The sequence below is a fragment of the Pristiophorus japonicus genome, chromosome 2, assembly GCF_044704955.1.
Source record: "Pristiophorus japonicus isolate sPriJap1 chromosome 2, sPriJap1.hap1, whole genome shotgun sequence".
Classification (NCBI taxonomy): Eukaryota; Metazoa; Chordata; class Chondrichthyes; family Pristiophoridae; genus Pristiophorus; species Pristiophorus japonicus.
Genome location: NC_091978.1, coordinates 57,211,976 through 57,226,858, shown reverse-complemented (window position 1 = coordinate 57,226,858; position 14,883 = coordinate 57,211,976). Strand labels below are relative to the sequence as shown.

Here is a 14,883-nt window from a genome sequence, read left to right as displayed (position 1 = left end):
GAATGGGGTCTGGAAACACTGATCGTCTATTCTCAAACTTGATGGTTCCAACCAAGATGCATGTCAACATCCTATGAGTATTACCTAAAAGAGTCAGTTGTGATAAAGAACAACTGCTGTTAGTTTAATAAAACCATTCCAGAATAAATAATTTTTTGGCTTCAAATGCTGAATCATCGTACACTTCAAAATATGTGAAAATGCATTAGAAAGTGTTTTTTTTAAAGTTTTCCTGGAGGGCATGCACCAGACTTCCCAAACTTTCAAATTTTGCAACATCAGAGTTTATTTTCCCCTTCAAAAATGTTGAAATCTTCCATTGCAAATTACACAATTTTATCCTTCAGTTTTTCCCCGATGATTCAACTGATGGCTATTGATGCAGCTTAAGTCATGTCCCACTGCATTCCCATTGTAACTTAATATATCATATGTGAGGCCACTGCGTTTCAGTTTTAACAGAGAAACAACCTGAATTGTGGAATTTGAACTCTATTACACTGGATTTTAGAAATTTTATAAAGAACAATTACATTTGTTCAATTGCCTTCGTCATGGCAGCTTTATTCAAGGCGGTTTTTCAACAGTACATCATTGTTTGAGTGGTCAGCTTTTTTGGGGGGTTGTGTCAAGTTTTTTGGAGTTGTTCGTTGGCTTTTCTGAGTCTTGTAGCATGGCTGGCATGGGTGTGTGTGCCATGTGGAACAGGATTGTAATCCTGTTCTTTGCAGCCAGGTTTACAATTTTGATACTTGTAGCACAGAAGAAACTTTTCCCCCACAGAATTCGGCTACTGTGAATGGCAAGATGGACACCACTGCTAATTTTTTCAGCAACAACAGGGCCACCACTGCCTTGGCTTCTGCTGGCCTCCCATAGTAAGCTTGGCTGAATTTAGGTGTATGGGACTGGGTTGGTGGTCCCCACAAGGCATTTACTGGTATTTTAAGATAACTGTAATTATAGAGTAGTAAGAGCACTAATAGGGAAAGCGGGAGCTACTGAACAATGGCTGGCATTTTGTTTTTCCCTCAAAGTTGTAACTCCCAAGTATTGTATAAATAGGGTGGGTTTGTGAACCAGCAGATAATCGTGAATGCTCAGACTTTGGTCCCCATGCCAGGTCTGAAACTGTAATCCAGGATTGATTTTATTGGCACTATCCAGTCACGCCACATTTCTAACTGTAAAGTAGTTACAGGCCCGCATTTAGGTAATAACAGATTATGTAATATCTTTACATAAGCATTAATTACAACTGAAGTGTTGCTCCTTCCAACCACCGAGGCTGCCATTTTGCATACTGCAGCTATGCGTTGCTGCCTAATTCTCCATTTTCCCAGTATAATCTTAAGTGTATAGAGATAAAATGGTTTAGCAGCAGTCAATTCAGTTGACCGGAGGACAAATTGGATGGAGATGAAACTAGCAGGTTTTGAAGTTCAATTCTCCAATTTATTATAAAATAATAATATTCAGCCTCTTGTTCCATGAGTCAGTGGATAAATGTATGGTGTGTTTCTGGCCTGATTCTAGGGCCTGGGTGTTAATGATGGCTGGATGTTCTTGTACTGGGAGCTACATGGAACAAAGCAATTTCTCCATGATTTATTCCGTGAGAGTACGGACTCCTATGGGTATGGTTTTGTAGGCACCAGCTACCCTCTAACACCTCACCTGAATGATCATGTGTGTGCCTGGATAGTGGGTGCTGGTGGGTGACCGTGGGTGGGGCATGACAGCCAATTTGGATTTTGTTCTCGTCCACATGTCCACACGTGCACTTTCCAGCAAAGCCAACTAGACGACAGGTGTGGGAACCCGAGTAGCTGATTTTGCTCCTCTCGTCTCCCTAGCCCATGGGCAGTGCATTCAATTGCTGCCCCATCAGAGATCAATATTAGCACAGACCAGGGACTGAATTTTGGATCTTCTAAATCTACAAGGCTCAGTACCACATCAGAGGATGCATTTAACCACTAAGGCATTGGCAGAGCTTCTCTGTGATTTGTGGGTCTTTTGTATTCTCTCCAATTTATTGTTGAAAAGTAATTACTTCAGGCAGAGGTGGGCCTGCTATAAATAACTTAAGATAACCTTGTGGAAAAAAAGAAAACATGTACTCAATGTCTTGATACCTTAATAATATAGCTGTGAAAAGTGTTCACTTTTGGGGGAAAAAAATGTTGATATGGATGAATTCCTTCTAAGCTCAATTGTTGAAAACCATTTTATTTTTTAGCTGAAGAAACGATCTCGTGAAGTTTGATTAGCTTGTCAATAAAGTTAAATGAATCCATCATTTGTGTTCCTATGGTTTTTATCAGCTGCTGGCAGCTGGTTCAATAACCCATTCTGTCAGTGAGCTGATTTCCCAGGAGCTATTTGTCAAAGTTTTCCTTCTGAATCAGCACACTGCAGTCACAAATAAGAACTCCTTTCAAAATAAAATAAAAAATGAAGGGTTGGCATTTCAACAGAGAGCATGCTTATATCTCGAGGTCTGCATGGGTAGGTAGGTAGTATAACATTGTCACCCTTTCACTTCAGCAGAGACAAAGCATTATTCATTCAGCACTACATTGATTGTGAATGGGCTGCTGTAGGTAAGTGGCAGCAGGTGAACGTTTGTTGCACTATTCCAGCGAAGTTCAACTGTAGAAGTGCACCTCTCCCATAAATACAACACCCTCTGCTTTCTTATTCTGTCTTAACTGAATTGAGGAAGAAACATTCGGCCCTGCTTCCTCCAAAGGCTTAGTGAATAAATGCACTGCATGGTGTGGTACTGATCAAGAAGGTCCCTGGGTTCGACCCATGGTCTGTTCCAAGCGGCAGTACAATTGTACTTGGTAATCCTGGGTGACGGGGGGAAATCAGTCAGGGTCCCTGTGCTTCGAATCATAGAATAGTACAGCACAGAAGGAGGCCATTCGGCCCAACGAGTCTGCACCTGCTCTTTCGAAGAGCAATCCAGTTAGTCCCACTCCCTGCTCCTTCCCTATATCCCTGTCATTTTTTTTCTCCAAGTATTTAATCAGTTCTATATTGAGGGCTGTTACTGAATCTGTATCCAGCAGTGCATTCCAAATCCTAACCACTCGTTGCATAAAAAAGTTTTTCCTCAAGTCGCCTCTGCTTCATCATGCCTGATCATTACTTAGTCACCACTGGGTGGAAAGTGCACTTCTCTGGATGTTGAGTGATGACAGAATTGGGCTTGAATGTGGCACATGTGGAATCTATATGGGTAGAGCTGCAGAACACCAAAGGGCAAAAAACGTTAGTGGGAGTTGTGTACAGACCTCCAAACAGTAGTAGTGATGTTGGGGAGGGCATCAAACAGGAAATTAGGGGTGCGTGCAATAAAGGTGCAGCAGTTATAATGGGTGACTTTAATATGCACATAGATTGGGCTAACCAAACTGGAAGCAATACGGTGGAGGAGGATTTTCTGGAGTGCATAAGGGATGGTTTTTTAGACCAATATGTCGAGGAACCAACTAGGGGGGAGGCCATCTTAGACTGGGTGTTATGTAATGAGAAAGGATTAATTAGCAATCTCGTTGTGCGAGGCCCCTTGGGGAAGAGTGACCATAATATGGTGGAATTCTGCATTAGGATGGAGAATGAAACAGTTAATTCAGAGACCATGGTCCAGAACTTAAAGAAGGCTAACTTTGAAGGTATGAGGCGTGAATTGGCTGAGATGGATTGGCGAATGATACTTAAGGGGTTGACTGTGGATGGGCAATGGCAGACATTTAGAGACCGCATGGATGAACTACAACAATTGTACATTCCTGTCTGGCATAGAAATAAAAAAGGGAAGGGGGCTCAACCGTGGCTATCAAGGGAAATCAGGAATAGTATTAAAGCCAAGGAAGTGGCATACAAATTGGCCAGAAATAGCAGCGAACCTGGGGACTGGGAGAAATTTAGAACTCAGCAGAGGAGGACAAAGGGTTTGATTAGGGCAGGGAAAATGGAGTATGAGAAGAAGCTTGCAGGGAACATTAAGACGGATTGCAAAAGTTTCTATAGATATGTAAAGAGAAAAAGATTAGTAAAGACAAATGTAGGTCCCCTGCAGTCAGAATCAGGGGAAGTCATAACGGGGAACAAAGAAATGGCGGACCAATTGAACAAGTACTTTGGTTCGGTATTCACGAAGGAGGACACGAACAACCTTCCGGTTATAAAAGGGGTCGGGGGGTCTAGTAAGGAGGAGGAACTGAGGGAAATCCTTATTAGCCGGGAAATTGTGTTGGGGAAATTGATGGGATTGAAGGCCGATAAATCCCCAGGGCCTGATGGACTGCATCCCAGAGTACTTAAGGAGGTGGCCTTGGAAATAGTGGATGCGTTGACAGTCATTTTCCAACATTCCATTGACTCTGGATCAGTTCCTATGGAGTGGAGGGTAGCCAATGTAACCCCACTTTTTAAAAAAGGAGGGAGAGAGAAAACAGGGAATTATAGACCGGTCAGCCTGACATCGGTAGTGGGTAAAATGATGGAATCAATTATTAAGGATGTCATAGCAGTGCATTTGGAAAGAGGTGACATGATAGGTCCAAGTCAGCATGGATTTGTGAAAGGGAAATCATGCTTGACAAATCTTCTGGAATTTTTTGAGGATGTTTCCAGTAGAGTGGATAAGGGAGAACCAGTTGATGTGGTATATTTGGACTTTCAGAAGGCGTTCGACAAGGTCCCACACAAGAGATTGATGTGCAAAGTTAGAGCACATGGGATTGGGGGTAGTGTACTGACATGGATTGAGAACTGGTTGTCAGACAGGAAGCAAAGAGTAGGAGTAAATGGGTACTTTTCAGAATGGCAGGCAGTGACTAGTGGGGTACCGCAAGGTTCTGTGCTGGGGCCCCAGCTGTTTACGCTGTACATTAATGATTTAGATGAGGGGATTAAATGTAGTATCTCCAAATTTGCGGATGACACTAAGTTGGGTGGCAGTGTGAGCTGCGAGGAGGATGCTGTGAGGCTGCAGAGCGACTTGGATAGGTTAGGTGAGTGGGCAAATGCATGGCAGATGAAGTATAATGTGGATAAATGTGAGGTTATCCACTTTGGTGGTAAAAACAGAGAGACAGACTATTATCTGAATGGTGACAGATTAGGAAAAGGGGAGGTGCAAAGAGACCTGGGTGTCATGGTACATCAGTCATTGAAGGTTGGCATGCAGGTGCAGCAGGCGGTTAAGAAAGCAAATGGCATGTTGGCCTTCATAGCAAGGGGATTTGAGTACAGGGGCAGGGAGGTGTTGCTACAGTTGTACAGGGCATTGGTGAGGCCACACCTGGAGTATTGTGTACAGTTTTGGTCTCCTAACCTGAGGAAGGACATTCTTGCTATTGAGGGAGTGCAGCGAAGGTTCACCAGACTGATTCCCGGGATGGCGGGACTGACCTATCAAGAAAGACTGGATCAACTGGGCTTGTATTCACTGGAGTTCAGAAGAATGAGAGGGGACCTCATAGAAACATATAAAATTCTGACGGGGTTAGACAGGTTAGATGCAGGAAGAATGTTCCCAATGTTGGGGAAGTCCAGAACCAGGGGTCACAGTCTAAGGATAAGGGGTAAGCCATTTAGGACCGAGATGCGGAGGAACTTCTTCACCCAGAGAGTGGTGAACCTGTGGAATTCTCTACCACAGAAAGTTGTTGAGGCCAATTCACTAAATATATTCAAAAAGGAGTTAGATGAGGTCCTTACTGCTAGGGGGATCAAGGGGTATGGCGAGAAAGCAGGAATGGGGTACTGAAGTTGAATGTTCAGCCATGAACTCATTGAATGGCGGTGCAGGCTAGAAGGGCCGAATGGCCTACTCCTGCACCTATTTTCTATGTTTCTATGTTTCTACATCCAAACGTGAGCTAGCATTTCCAGGAGGGAAAGGGGGAGAAGAGTGATCGTTTTACATGGAAAAAAATTTCTTCAAACTATTGAGATTTTTTGATCCCCTTTCCTTTGCTTTTAGTACCAGCTGGTGGCCGACTTATTCCAGGATGAGAAGGACTCTGCTACGTCAACCATGAAGGGGAAAGCCTCCAAAATAAACGTCCGGCCTCTCAAACCTGCCATGAAAATACCCAATAGAGAGCACAAGAAAACTGTTGGACATCAGGTACAGGTTTTATAATGTCCCTTTCCACTCCCAAGTGAATCCACCGATTTTCTTGATCAGCAACCCCGAGGCAAAAGTTAGCGCCCGGGAAAAGTTTGTACCTCAGTAAGTAAGTTTGGGCAGCTGGGCCCTGAGTCAGGGGGCGCAGCGCTAAGAGAGGCATTGTACACCTCTCTTGACGCTAGGATGGGAAACTCCTGAGCTAAAGAGTTGGGCTGGGAGCGTTTCGAGAGAAACCTGTGAGGGAAAAAAACCCCCTTAAAAAAAAAAAAACCCACAAAAACATTCCCAAAACATTGCTCCGCTACCACAACACAAATTGCAAAAATACTTGCCTCTTCGCTGTCGGGATCGTTGGATTTCCAGGCGGTCAGTGCGAGGCGTGCATTGTGATGTACGGGTCGGGCTGATGTTCAAACTCGCGGCGTTGTTGCAACCAGCGGCGTTGCATACCGGGCACAGCTCTCCCGGGCAGTGCTGCTCAGTGCTGTTGCTAAACCGGACCCGAGGATCGCTGCGGGGCACTTGAGGCTGACCGTCCAGCCAGCACACCTCACTGCCGCCATTGCTGCTGCTTCAGGGCGAAAAACAGAGCGCAGAAGACCCGAAAATCCAGCCCTTAGTGTTCAAACCTCCTAGGTACACAGTGAAAGGGCTTCCTCTGGCACATGCATGCAAACCAGGTGCCAAGTTGTTCGATGGATTTGTGGCAAAATAAAAAGGAGCAGTTACAGAGAGGCCTGTCACCGAGTACCCTGAAATGGGAGTGAGTCCAAGCTACTCACATGAAGATTGGGATTAAACCATTGATGAGTATTGATGAGATTGAAGGCCGATAAATCCCCAGGGCCTGATGGACTGCATCCCAGAGTACTTAAGGAGGTGGCCTTGGAAATAGCGGATGCATTGACAGTCATTTTCCAACATTCCATTGACTCTGGATCAGTTCCTATGGAGTGGAGGTTAGCCAATGTAACCCCACTTTTTAAAAAAGGAGGGAGAGAGAAAACAGGGAATTATAGACCGGTCAGCCTGACCTCAGTAGTGCGTAAAATGATGGAATCAATTATTAAGGATGTCATAGCAGTGCATTTGGAAAATGGTGACATGATAGGTCCAAGTCAGCATGGATTTGTGAAAGGGAAATCATGCTTGACAAACCACCTGGAATTTTTTGAGGAGGTTTCCAGTAAAGTGGACAAGGGAGAACCAGTTGATGTGATATATTTGGACTTTCAGAAGGCTTTCGACAAGGTCCCACACAAGAGATTCATGTGCAAAGTTAAAGCACATGGGATTGGGGGTAGTGTGCTAACGTGGATTGAGAACTGGTTATCAGACAGGAAGCAAAGAGTAGGAGTAAAGGGGTACTTTTCAGAATGGCAGGCAGTGACTAGTGGGGTACCGCAAGGTTCTGTGCTGGGGCCCCAGCTGTTTACATTGTACATTAATGATTTAGACGAGGGGATTAAATGTGGTATCTCCAAATTTGCGGATGACACTAAGTTGGGTGGCAGTGTGAGCTGTGAGGAGGATGCTATGAGGCTGCAGAGTGACTTGGATAGGTTAGGTGAGTGGGCAAATGCATGGCAGATGAAGTATAATGTGGATAAATGTGAGGTTATCCACTTTGGTGGTAAAAACAGGGAGACAGACTATTATCTGAATGGTGACAGATTAGGAAAAGGGGAGGTGCAACGAGACCTGGGTGTCATGGTACATCAGTCATTGAAGGTTGGCATGCAGGTACAGCAGGCGGTTAAGAAAGCAAATGGCATGTTGGCCTTCATAGCGAGGGGATTTGACTACAGGGGCAGGGAGGTGTTGCTACAGTTGTAGGGGCCTTGGTGAGGCCACACCTGGAGTATTGTGTACAGTTTTGGTCTCCTAACTTGAGGAAGGACATTCTTGCTATTGAGGGAGTGCAGCGAATGTTCACCAGACTGATTCCCGGGATGGTGGGACTGACCCATCAAGAAAGACTGGATCAACTGGGCTTGTATTCACTGGAGTTCAGAAGAATGAGAGGGGACCTCATAGAAACATTTAAAATTCTGACGGGTTTAGACAGGTTAGATGCAGGAAGAATGTTCCCAATGTTGGGGAAGCCCAGAACCAGGGGTCACAGTCTAAGGATAAGGGGTAAGCCATTTAGGACCGAGATGAGGAGAAGCTTCTTCCCCCAGAGAGTGGTGAACCTGTGGAATTCTCTACCACAGAAAGTAGTTGAGGCCAATTCACTAAATATATTCAAAAGGGAGTTAGATGTAGTCCTTACTACTAGGGGGATCAAGGGGTATGGCGAGAAAGCAGGAATGGGGTACTGAAGTTGCATGTTCAGCCATGAGCTCATTGAATGGTGGTGCAGGCTAGAAGGGTTGAATGGCCTACTCCTGCACCTATTTTCTATGTTTCTATTAGACTTGGATGTTTAGAACAGCAAGTGGCTGGCACAATGTGAGCTACCCTATGTACACCATCCCACCATGCTAAAGGTAGATGTTCATTGCAGAAATCATGAGAGAACTTTGTGACTGGAGATAGCTGCTGAGAGACATTACAGGTAGACTGGATATGAGAAAACATGCTGAAATACCCAGGGTTCGGTGTCCATCGTGCGAATATATTCACGCACCTATACGCATATTGATGCATATACACATGCGCACGCACATTAGAATGCCCTGTAAAGTGCTGAAACGGAAAACAGGAGATGGTTAGATGGCAGAAGCAATGTAAACATGAGACAATAGGAAGCATAATGAGAAAAATCAAAGACGTTTATGAGATTGAGTGTATGATAGAGTTGGAGCAGGACTTCCCTACTTTTATATTCCATCCCCTTTGCAATAAAGGCAGTTACATTTGCTTTCCTGACTACTTGCTGTACTTGCATTCTAAATTTTAGCGTTTCATGCACGAACCCTCAGATCCCTCTCCTTTCACCCCTCCTTTCCCCCCCCACATCTTACTTCTCTGGTTGTGAAGGAACCGATCGTTGGGGTAAAAAGAAGTCTGCTCTTCCTCAAGGTGGACTCCCTGATGTAAGGAATCGACACCTGCCCGTATTGTATAGCGACCACAGAATCACTCCGACGAAATCTTGGTTAACCGGTTTTTATTCGAACGTGCTCGGGAAGGTTCCGAGGAACACTTCCCCGATCAGAGGTTTTCCAATTACAGTTATACATTTTTCGAGGTGTGCAACCCTCCTACAAAACCACCGATTGGCCTACTGCTCAGACTGGCTGGCTGGTTCTGCCCCACCTGTCCATCTCCCATCACATGTCACCCTTCTGGAATGTGTTGTTCAGTGGTGTCAACTTTGTCTCAGTTCCTCATGATGTGTTGATTAATTTTGTTTTCCAGGGTGGTGCCTCCTTATCCCTCTCCCAAGAACTCTAGTCAAAACTACCAGTCGATACCATTCTGTTTCCATGCTGCCATAATCGCCTATGTTCCCAAACATTTGTGTCCTTGTTCTGTACTGAATATGTACGCATCCATAAGTCTGTTCTAAGGTTAATCCAATGGATGGTGCATTAACAATCAGGCATTGCTGCTTCCCTCTTCTTAACCCAATGTAAGCGAGTGTATAAGCGTGCTTTACATACATAAGCGGGTTATACATAATCGGTCAATATTACAATCCATACTGTAAGACAGAGGAACTCCTGATTCCTCATAACCTCCTAATACTGATAAGCCCTCTTAATCTGGACCATTTTACATGTCGGATCAATTCACTACCTTCAGTACTCCCATTCATGACCCTCGGTCTGTCTCCACTCTAGTGACCGTTTTTTTTATCTCCTTACATGCTCATGATGCCTTGTTTCATCCTACTGCTTGCTCTTCTGCTGACACTTGACTGTACAAGCACAGGAGATGCAAAAACTGCCCATTCATTTCCTCCCACATGACTGTTCAAAGCACTAGACACTCCTCCTGAATGAGAAAGCATTTACATGTTCTTCCTCCAAACTGGGCCATTGTATTTGCTGCCATGATGTAGACGACTCTGCATTGGGGAAACCAAACGGGGATTAAATGAACACTTTGCCGAACACCTCCATTCCATCTGCAAGTGCGACCCTGAGCTCCCTGTTGTATACCACTTTAATGCTCTAGCCTACTCCCATTCTGACCTGCCTGTCTTTGGCCCTCTGCACTGTTCCAATGCAGGCTTTAGGAACAGCACTGTATCTTTCTATTAAGAGCTCTGCAGCCTTCTGGGCTTCTTAATGACTTCAACAACATCTGAGCTTAACTATAACTCCCACTTTCTATATTCAGCAGGACGTGCTGATGTTTCCAAGGAGAACGGGTCCAACGGTTGGGATGGGGACCCTCTGATTCAACTCAATTCTGGCTAGGCAGTCTATAACCTTTGTGTTAAACTTGCTTTTTTCTTCAGTGGAAATTAAAATTTGGATGCTTTTAAAGTGGGCGGGCAATCTGCTCCACCAGTTTCCCACTCAAGCGATGATGGTTAAAATGACCCCTTTATCTATCGGTCAGCAAGTAGCAGCTAATACCACATCGGAGATACTTCACTCTTCCCATTCTTATCCCATCTGGGTATTGATACTGGCTCTGTATGCATGTGCCTTCTGTGAAAGATTTTTTTCTTTTCTTTCAGTTTCGTAACTCATTGCATTTACTCATGGAGACCCTGAACGCCACAACACCACACTATGTTCGCTGCATCAAGCCAAACGATGAGAAATCATCATTCACGTAAGTACAGTGTAGATTGACCATGGTGGTAACATGCTGCGATCCACTGTATCTTTATGCTGTAGTTTTAAGGAGTTTAATTCTGTTCTCTTTGGTTTAGCAACATGGGTCAACTCTATAAACAGACCTTGTGTCCTGTATGATCTAAGTGCACTCCATATCTAACTGAATGCAGGTATCAGCTAGAGTTTGTAATAGAGAACCCTTACTCCATATACAAACTACTGAAATATTATGGAAGGTAGACTGAAATAGCATTCTACTAAAAGAAGGCGCACTTTCAGATCAATAGCTGGTTTATTGTATAAATATATCAACGGACATTATACAGTATTCGCAGTATGAACAATCAATTTCCTCATGCTCCTCAGTTATAGAAAACTTAAAAAATATAACTTACTATTTCTATTATAGTCTCAACTTCTCAAGCTTTCAAAGCTAAGCTGTTCAGGCTTTTAAAACTCAGACAGCTTCTTTCTATTATCAATATGGGTTTAAGTGAGCTTTCTCTATGAACTGCCACTCTCCCTCTGCAACCCCCTCCCCCCCCCCCCCCCCCATCTCCCTCACCTCCCCGCTTAGGAAATCAGGCCACTGAGGTATTAATCAAAGTTACTACCCTGAGGTGAGAGCCTACCTTTTTAATGTGGGAGAAGGAGTTTCACCTGATTCACCCCTCCATTGTTCAAGTAGAATGGAACAACCCTTGGACCCTCGGGTTTCACAAGGAGCCATCTTCTCATAATGGTCGGTAATGTTTAGATTATACCTAACAATCCTTGCTCTGAATACTTAATTAAGCATTCAAATTACTATTGCGAGTGTTACAAGTTTTTGAGGCTACCTTAGTTATTCTATCCAGTGCAGCAATGCTGGATACTCCTATAAGCGGTCTGATTATCTAAGTTTTAGGAGTATGCCCTTACTACCTAATATATAATCATGCAATAGTGTAACCGAGAGATGTGACCATAGGAACCCCTAGGGATTCAATTTGATATCGTGTCTTTCTCACACGCTCTCGAGTATGCTCCTCCAATCTTTCCAACGATGGACTAAAAGCCTTTGGTGAGATGAGGCATTTTACAGACCGCAAGTAAACATATAGAGTAACATGTTGTAATGTATACACCTGTGAGTATGCTCACAGGCTGGTGGAGCTGTTGAGTTGCGAGTAGCTTAGCCAGTCATGTGATGTTCACAAGACTAAATAAAACCCCAACCAGCTGGGTTCGGGGATCCACGTTTAGGCAGATGGTTGTGAGCCTATAGGATGAACTGGTAATGTGTAGTGTGATTGTTAAACCTTTTGCTAAACCAACTAGTTCTTAATAGCAATGTGTTGCTATGAATTCTTAAGCAATGAAGCAAATCCATTACACATGTAATAAAATCTCGCGTTGATTCAAGTATCTACACAACCCTCCATGAGAACAAAGCAACTAATAAAAATACAGAGGCCCAACCAGTCCCCATCCACCATCACCCTCCTCTGCCTGGCTGAACTTGTTCTCTCATTGAACAACTTCTCTCTTGACATCACTCACTTCCTCCAAATTAAAGATATTGCTGTGGGAACCTGCATGGGTCCAAGCTATGCCTATCTTTTTGTGGGATTTTTGTTCCAGTCCTACTCGCGTTCCCTCCCTCACCCCTTTTTCTGGTACATTGATGACCGTATTGGTGCCGTTTCCTGCTCTCACCCTGAACTAAAAAATGTCATTCACTTTGCATCCAATTTCCACCATTCCCTCACCTTCACATGGTCCATCTCTGATACTTCCTTTCCTCGACTTCTCTGTCTCCATTCCTGGGGATAAACTATTGACAATCATTCACTATAAGCCACTGATTCCCACGGCTACCTGGACTACACTTCCTCCCATCCTGCATCCTGTAAGGATTCCATTCCATTCTCCTAGTTTCTCCATCTCCGTCGCACCTGTTCTAACGACATCACCTTCCATACTAGTGCTTCTGATGTATCTTCCTTTTTCATCAATTGAGAATTCCCATCCACTGTGGTTTACATGGGCCTCGACTGTGGCCATTCTATTTCCCGCACTTCTACTCTCACTCCTTTCCCTCCCTCTCCGAGCCACGACAAGGTTCCCCTTGTCCTCACCTTTTACCACACCAGCCTTCACATTCAACGGATCATCCTCCACCATTTCCGCCACCTTCAGCATGATCCCACCACCAATCACTCCTTCCCCTCCCCTCTCAGCATTCCGAAGGGACCGCTTCCTCTGCGACACCCTGGTCCATTCCGCAGTCACACCCATCACCCACTCCCCTTCTCACGGCACCTTCCCGTGCAAGTGCAAACCTGACATCTGTCGTTATAAAATGTTGGAGTCCATTATTAAGGAAGCAGTAGTGGGACATTTGGAAAAGCATGATTCAATCAAGCAGAGTCAGCATGGTTTTATGAAAGGGAAATCATGTTTGACAAATTTGCTGGAGCTCTTTGAGGATGTAACGAGCAGGGTGGATAAGGGGGAACCAGTGGATGTGTATTTGGATTTCCAGAAGGCATTTGATAAGGTACCACATAAGAGGTTACTGCACAAGATAAAAGCTCATGGGGTTGGAGGTAATACATCAACATGGATAGAGGATTTGTTAACTGACAGAAAACAAAGAGTCGGGATAAATGGGTCACTTTTCGGTTGGCAAACAGTGACTAGTGGGGTGCCACAGGGATCAGTGCTGGGTCCTCAACTATTTACAGTCTATATTAATGACTTGGATGAAAGGACTGTGTAATGTAGCCAAGTTTGCTGCTGATACAAAGATGGGTGGGAAAGCAAATTGAGAGGAGGACACAAAAAATCGGCAAAGGAATATAGACAGGCTAAGTGAGTGGGCAAAAATTTGGGAGATGGAGTATAATAGAAACATAGACAATAGGTGTAGGAGTAGGCCATTCGGCCCTTTGAGCCTGCACCACCTTTCAATATGATCATGGTTGATCATGCAATTTCAGTACCCCATTCCCGCTTTCTTTCCATACCCCTTGATTCCTTTAGCCCTAAGGGCCACATCTAGCTCCCTTTTGAATATATCTAACGAACTGGCCTCAACAACGTTCTGTGGTAGAGAATTCCACAGGTTCACCACTCTCTGAGTGAAGAAGTTCCTCCTCATCTTGGTCCTAAATGGCTTACCCCTTATCCTTAGACTGTGACCCCTGGTTCTGGACTTCCCCAACATCGGGAACATTCTCCCTGCATCTAACCTGTCCAATTCTGTCAATTTTATATGTTTCTATGAGATCCCCTCTCATTCTTCTAAATTCCAATGAATCATCATCATCATCATCATAGGCAGTCCCTCGGAATCGAGGAAGACTTGCTTCTACTCCTGAAGTGAGTTCTTTGGTGGCTGAACAGTCCAATACGAGAGCCACAGCCTCTGTCACAGGTGGGACAGATAGTCGTTGAAGGACGGGGTGGATGGGACTGGTTCGCCGCACGCTCTTTCCGCAAACCGCTTGTTTTCTGCATGCTCTCCGCGTTGAGACGCGAGGCGCTCGGTGCCCTCTTGGATGCACTTCGTCCACTTAGGGCGGTCTTAGGCCAGGGACTCCCAGGTGTCAGTGGGGATGTTGCAATTTATCAGAGAGGCTTTGAGGGTGTCCCTATAGCATTTCTGCTGCTCACCCTTGGCCCGACTGCCATAAAGGAGCTCCGAGTAGAGCACTTGCTTTGGGAGTCTCATGTCTGGCATGTGAACTATGTAGCCTGCCCAGTGGAGCTGATCGAGTGTGATCAGTGCTTCAATGCTGGGGATGTTAGCCTGAGTGAGGTCGCTGATGTTGGTGCGCCTGCCCTCCCATGGGACCTGTAGGATCTTGCGGAAACATCGTTCATGATATTTCTCCAGCCACTTGAGGTGTCTACTGTACATGGCCCATGTCTCTGAGCCATAGAGGAGGGCAAGTAGACCATGAGCTTGGTGGCAGTTTTGAGGGCCTGGTCTTCAAACAT

At 44.8% G+C, this 14,883-nt stretch overlaps 1 protein-coding gene across 1 annotated transcript in view; it reads left to right on the top strand.

Annotated features, from left to right (window-relative positions):
• myo5b (myosin VB) overlaps nucleotides 1–14,883 on the top strand; it is a 310,547-nt gene that overhangs the window by 208,465 nt on the left and 87,199 nt on the right. The window contains exons 15-16 of the mRNA XM_070867495.1: nucleotides 6,005–6,151; nucleotides 10,794–10,891. Coding sequence (XP_070723596.1) covers nucleotides 6,005–6,151; nucleotides 10,794–10,891 — 245 coding nt within the window. The remainder of the gene's footprint in view (nucleotides 1–6,004; nucleotides 6,152–10,793; nucleotides 10,892–14,883) is intronic.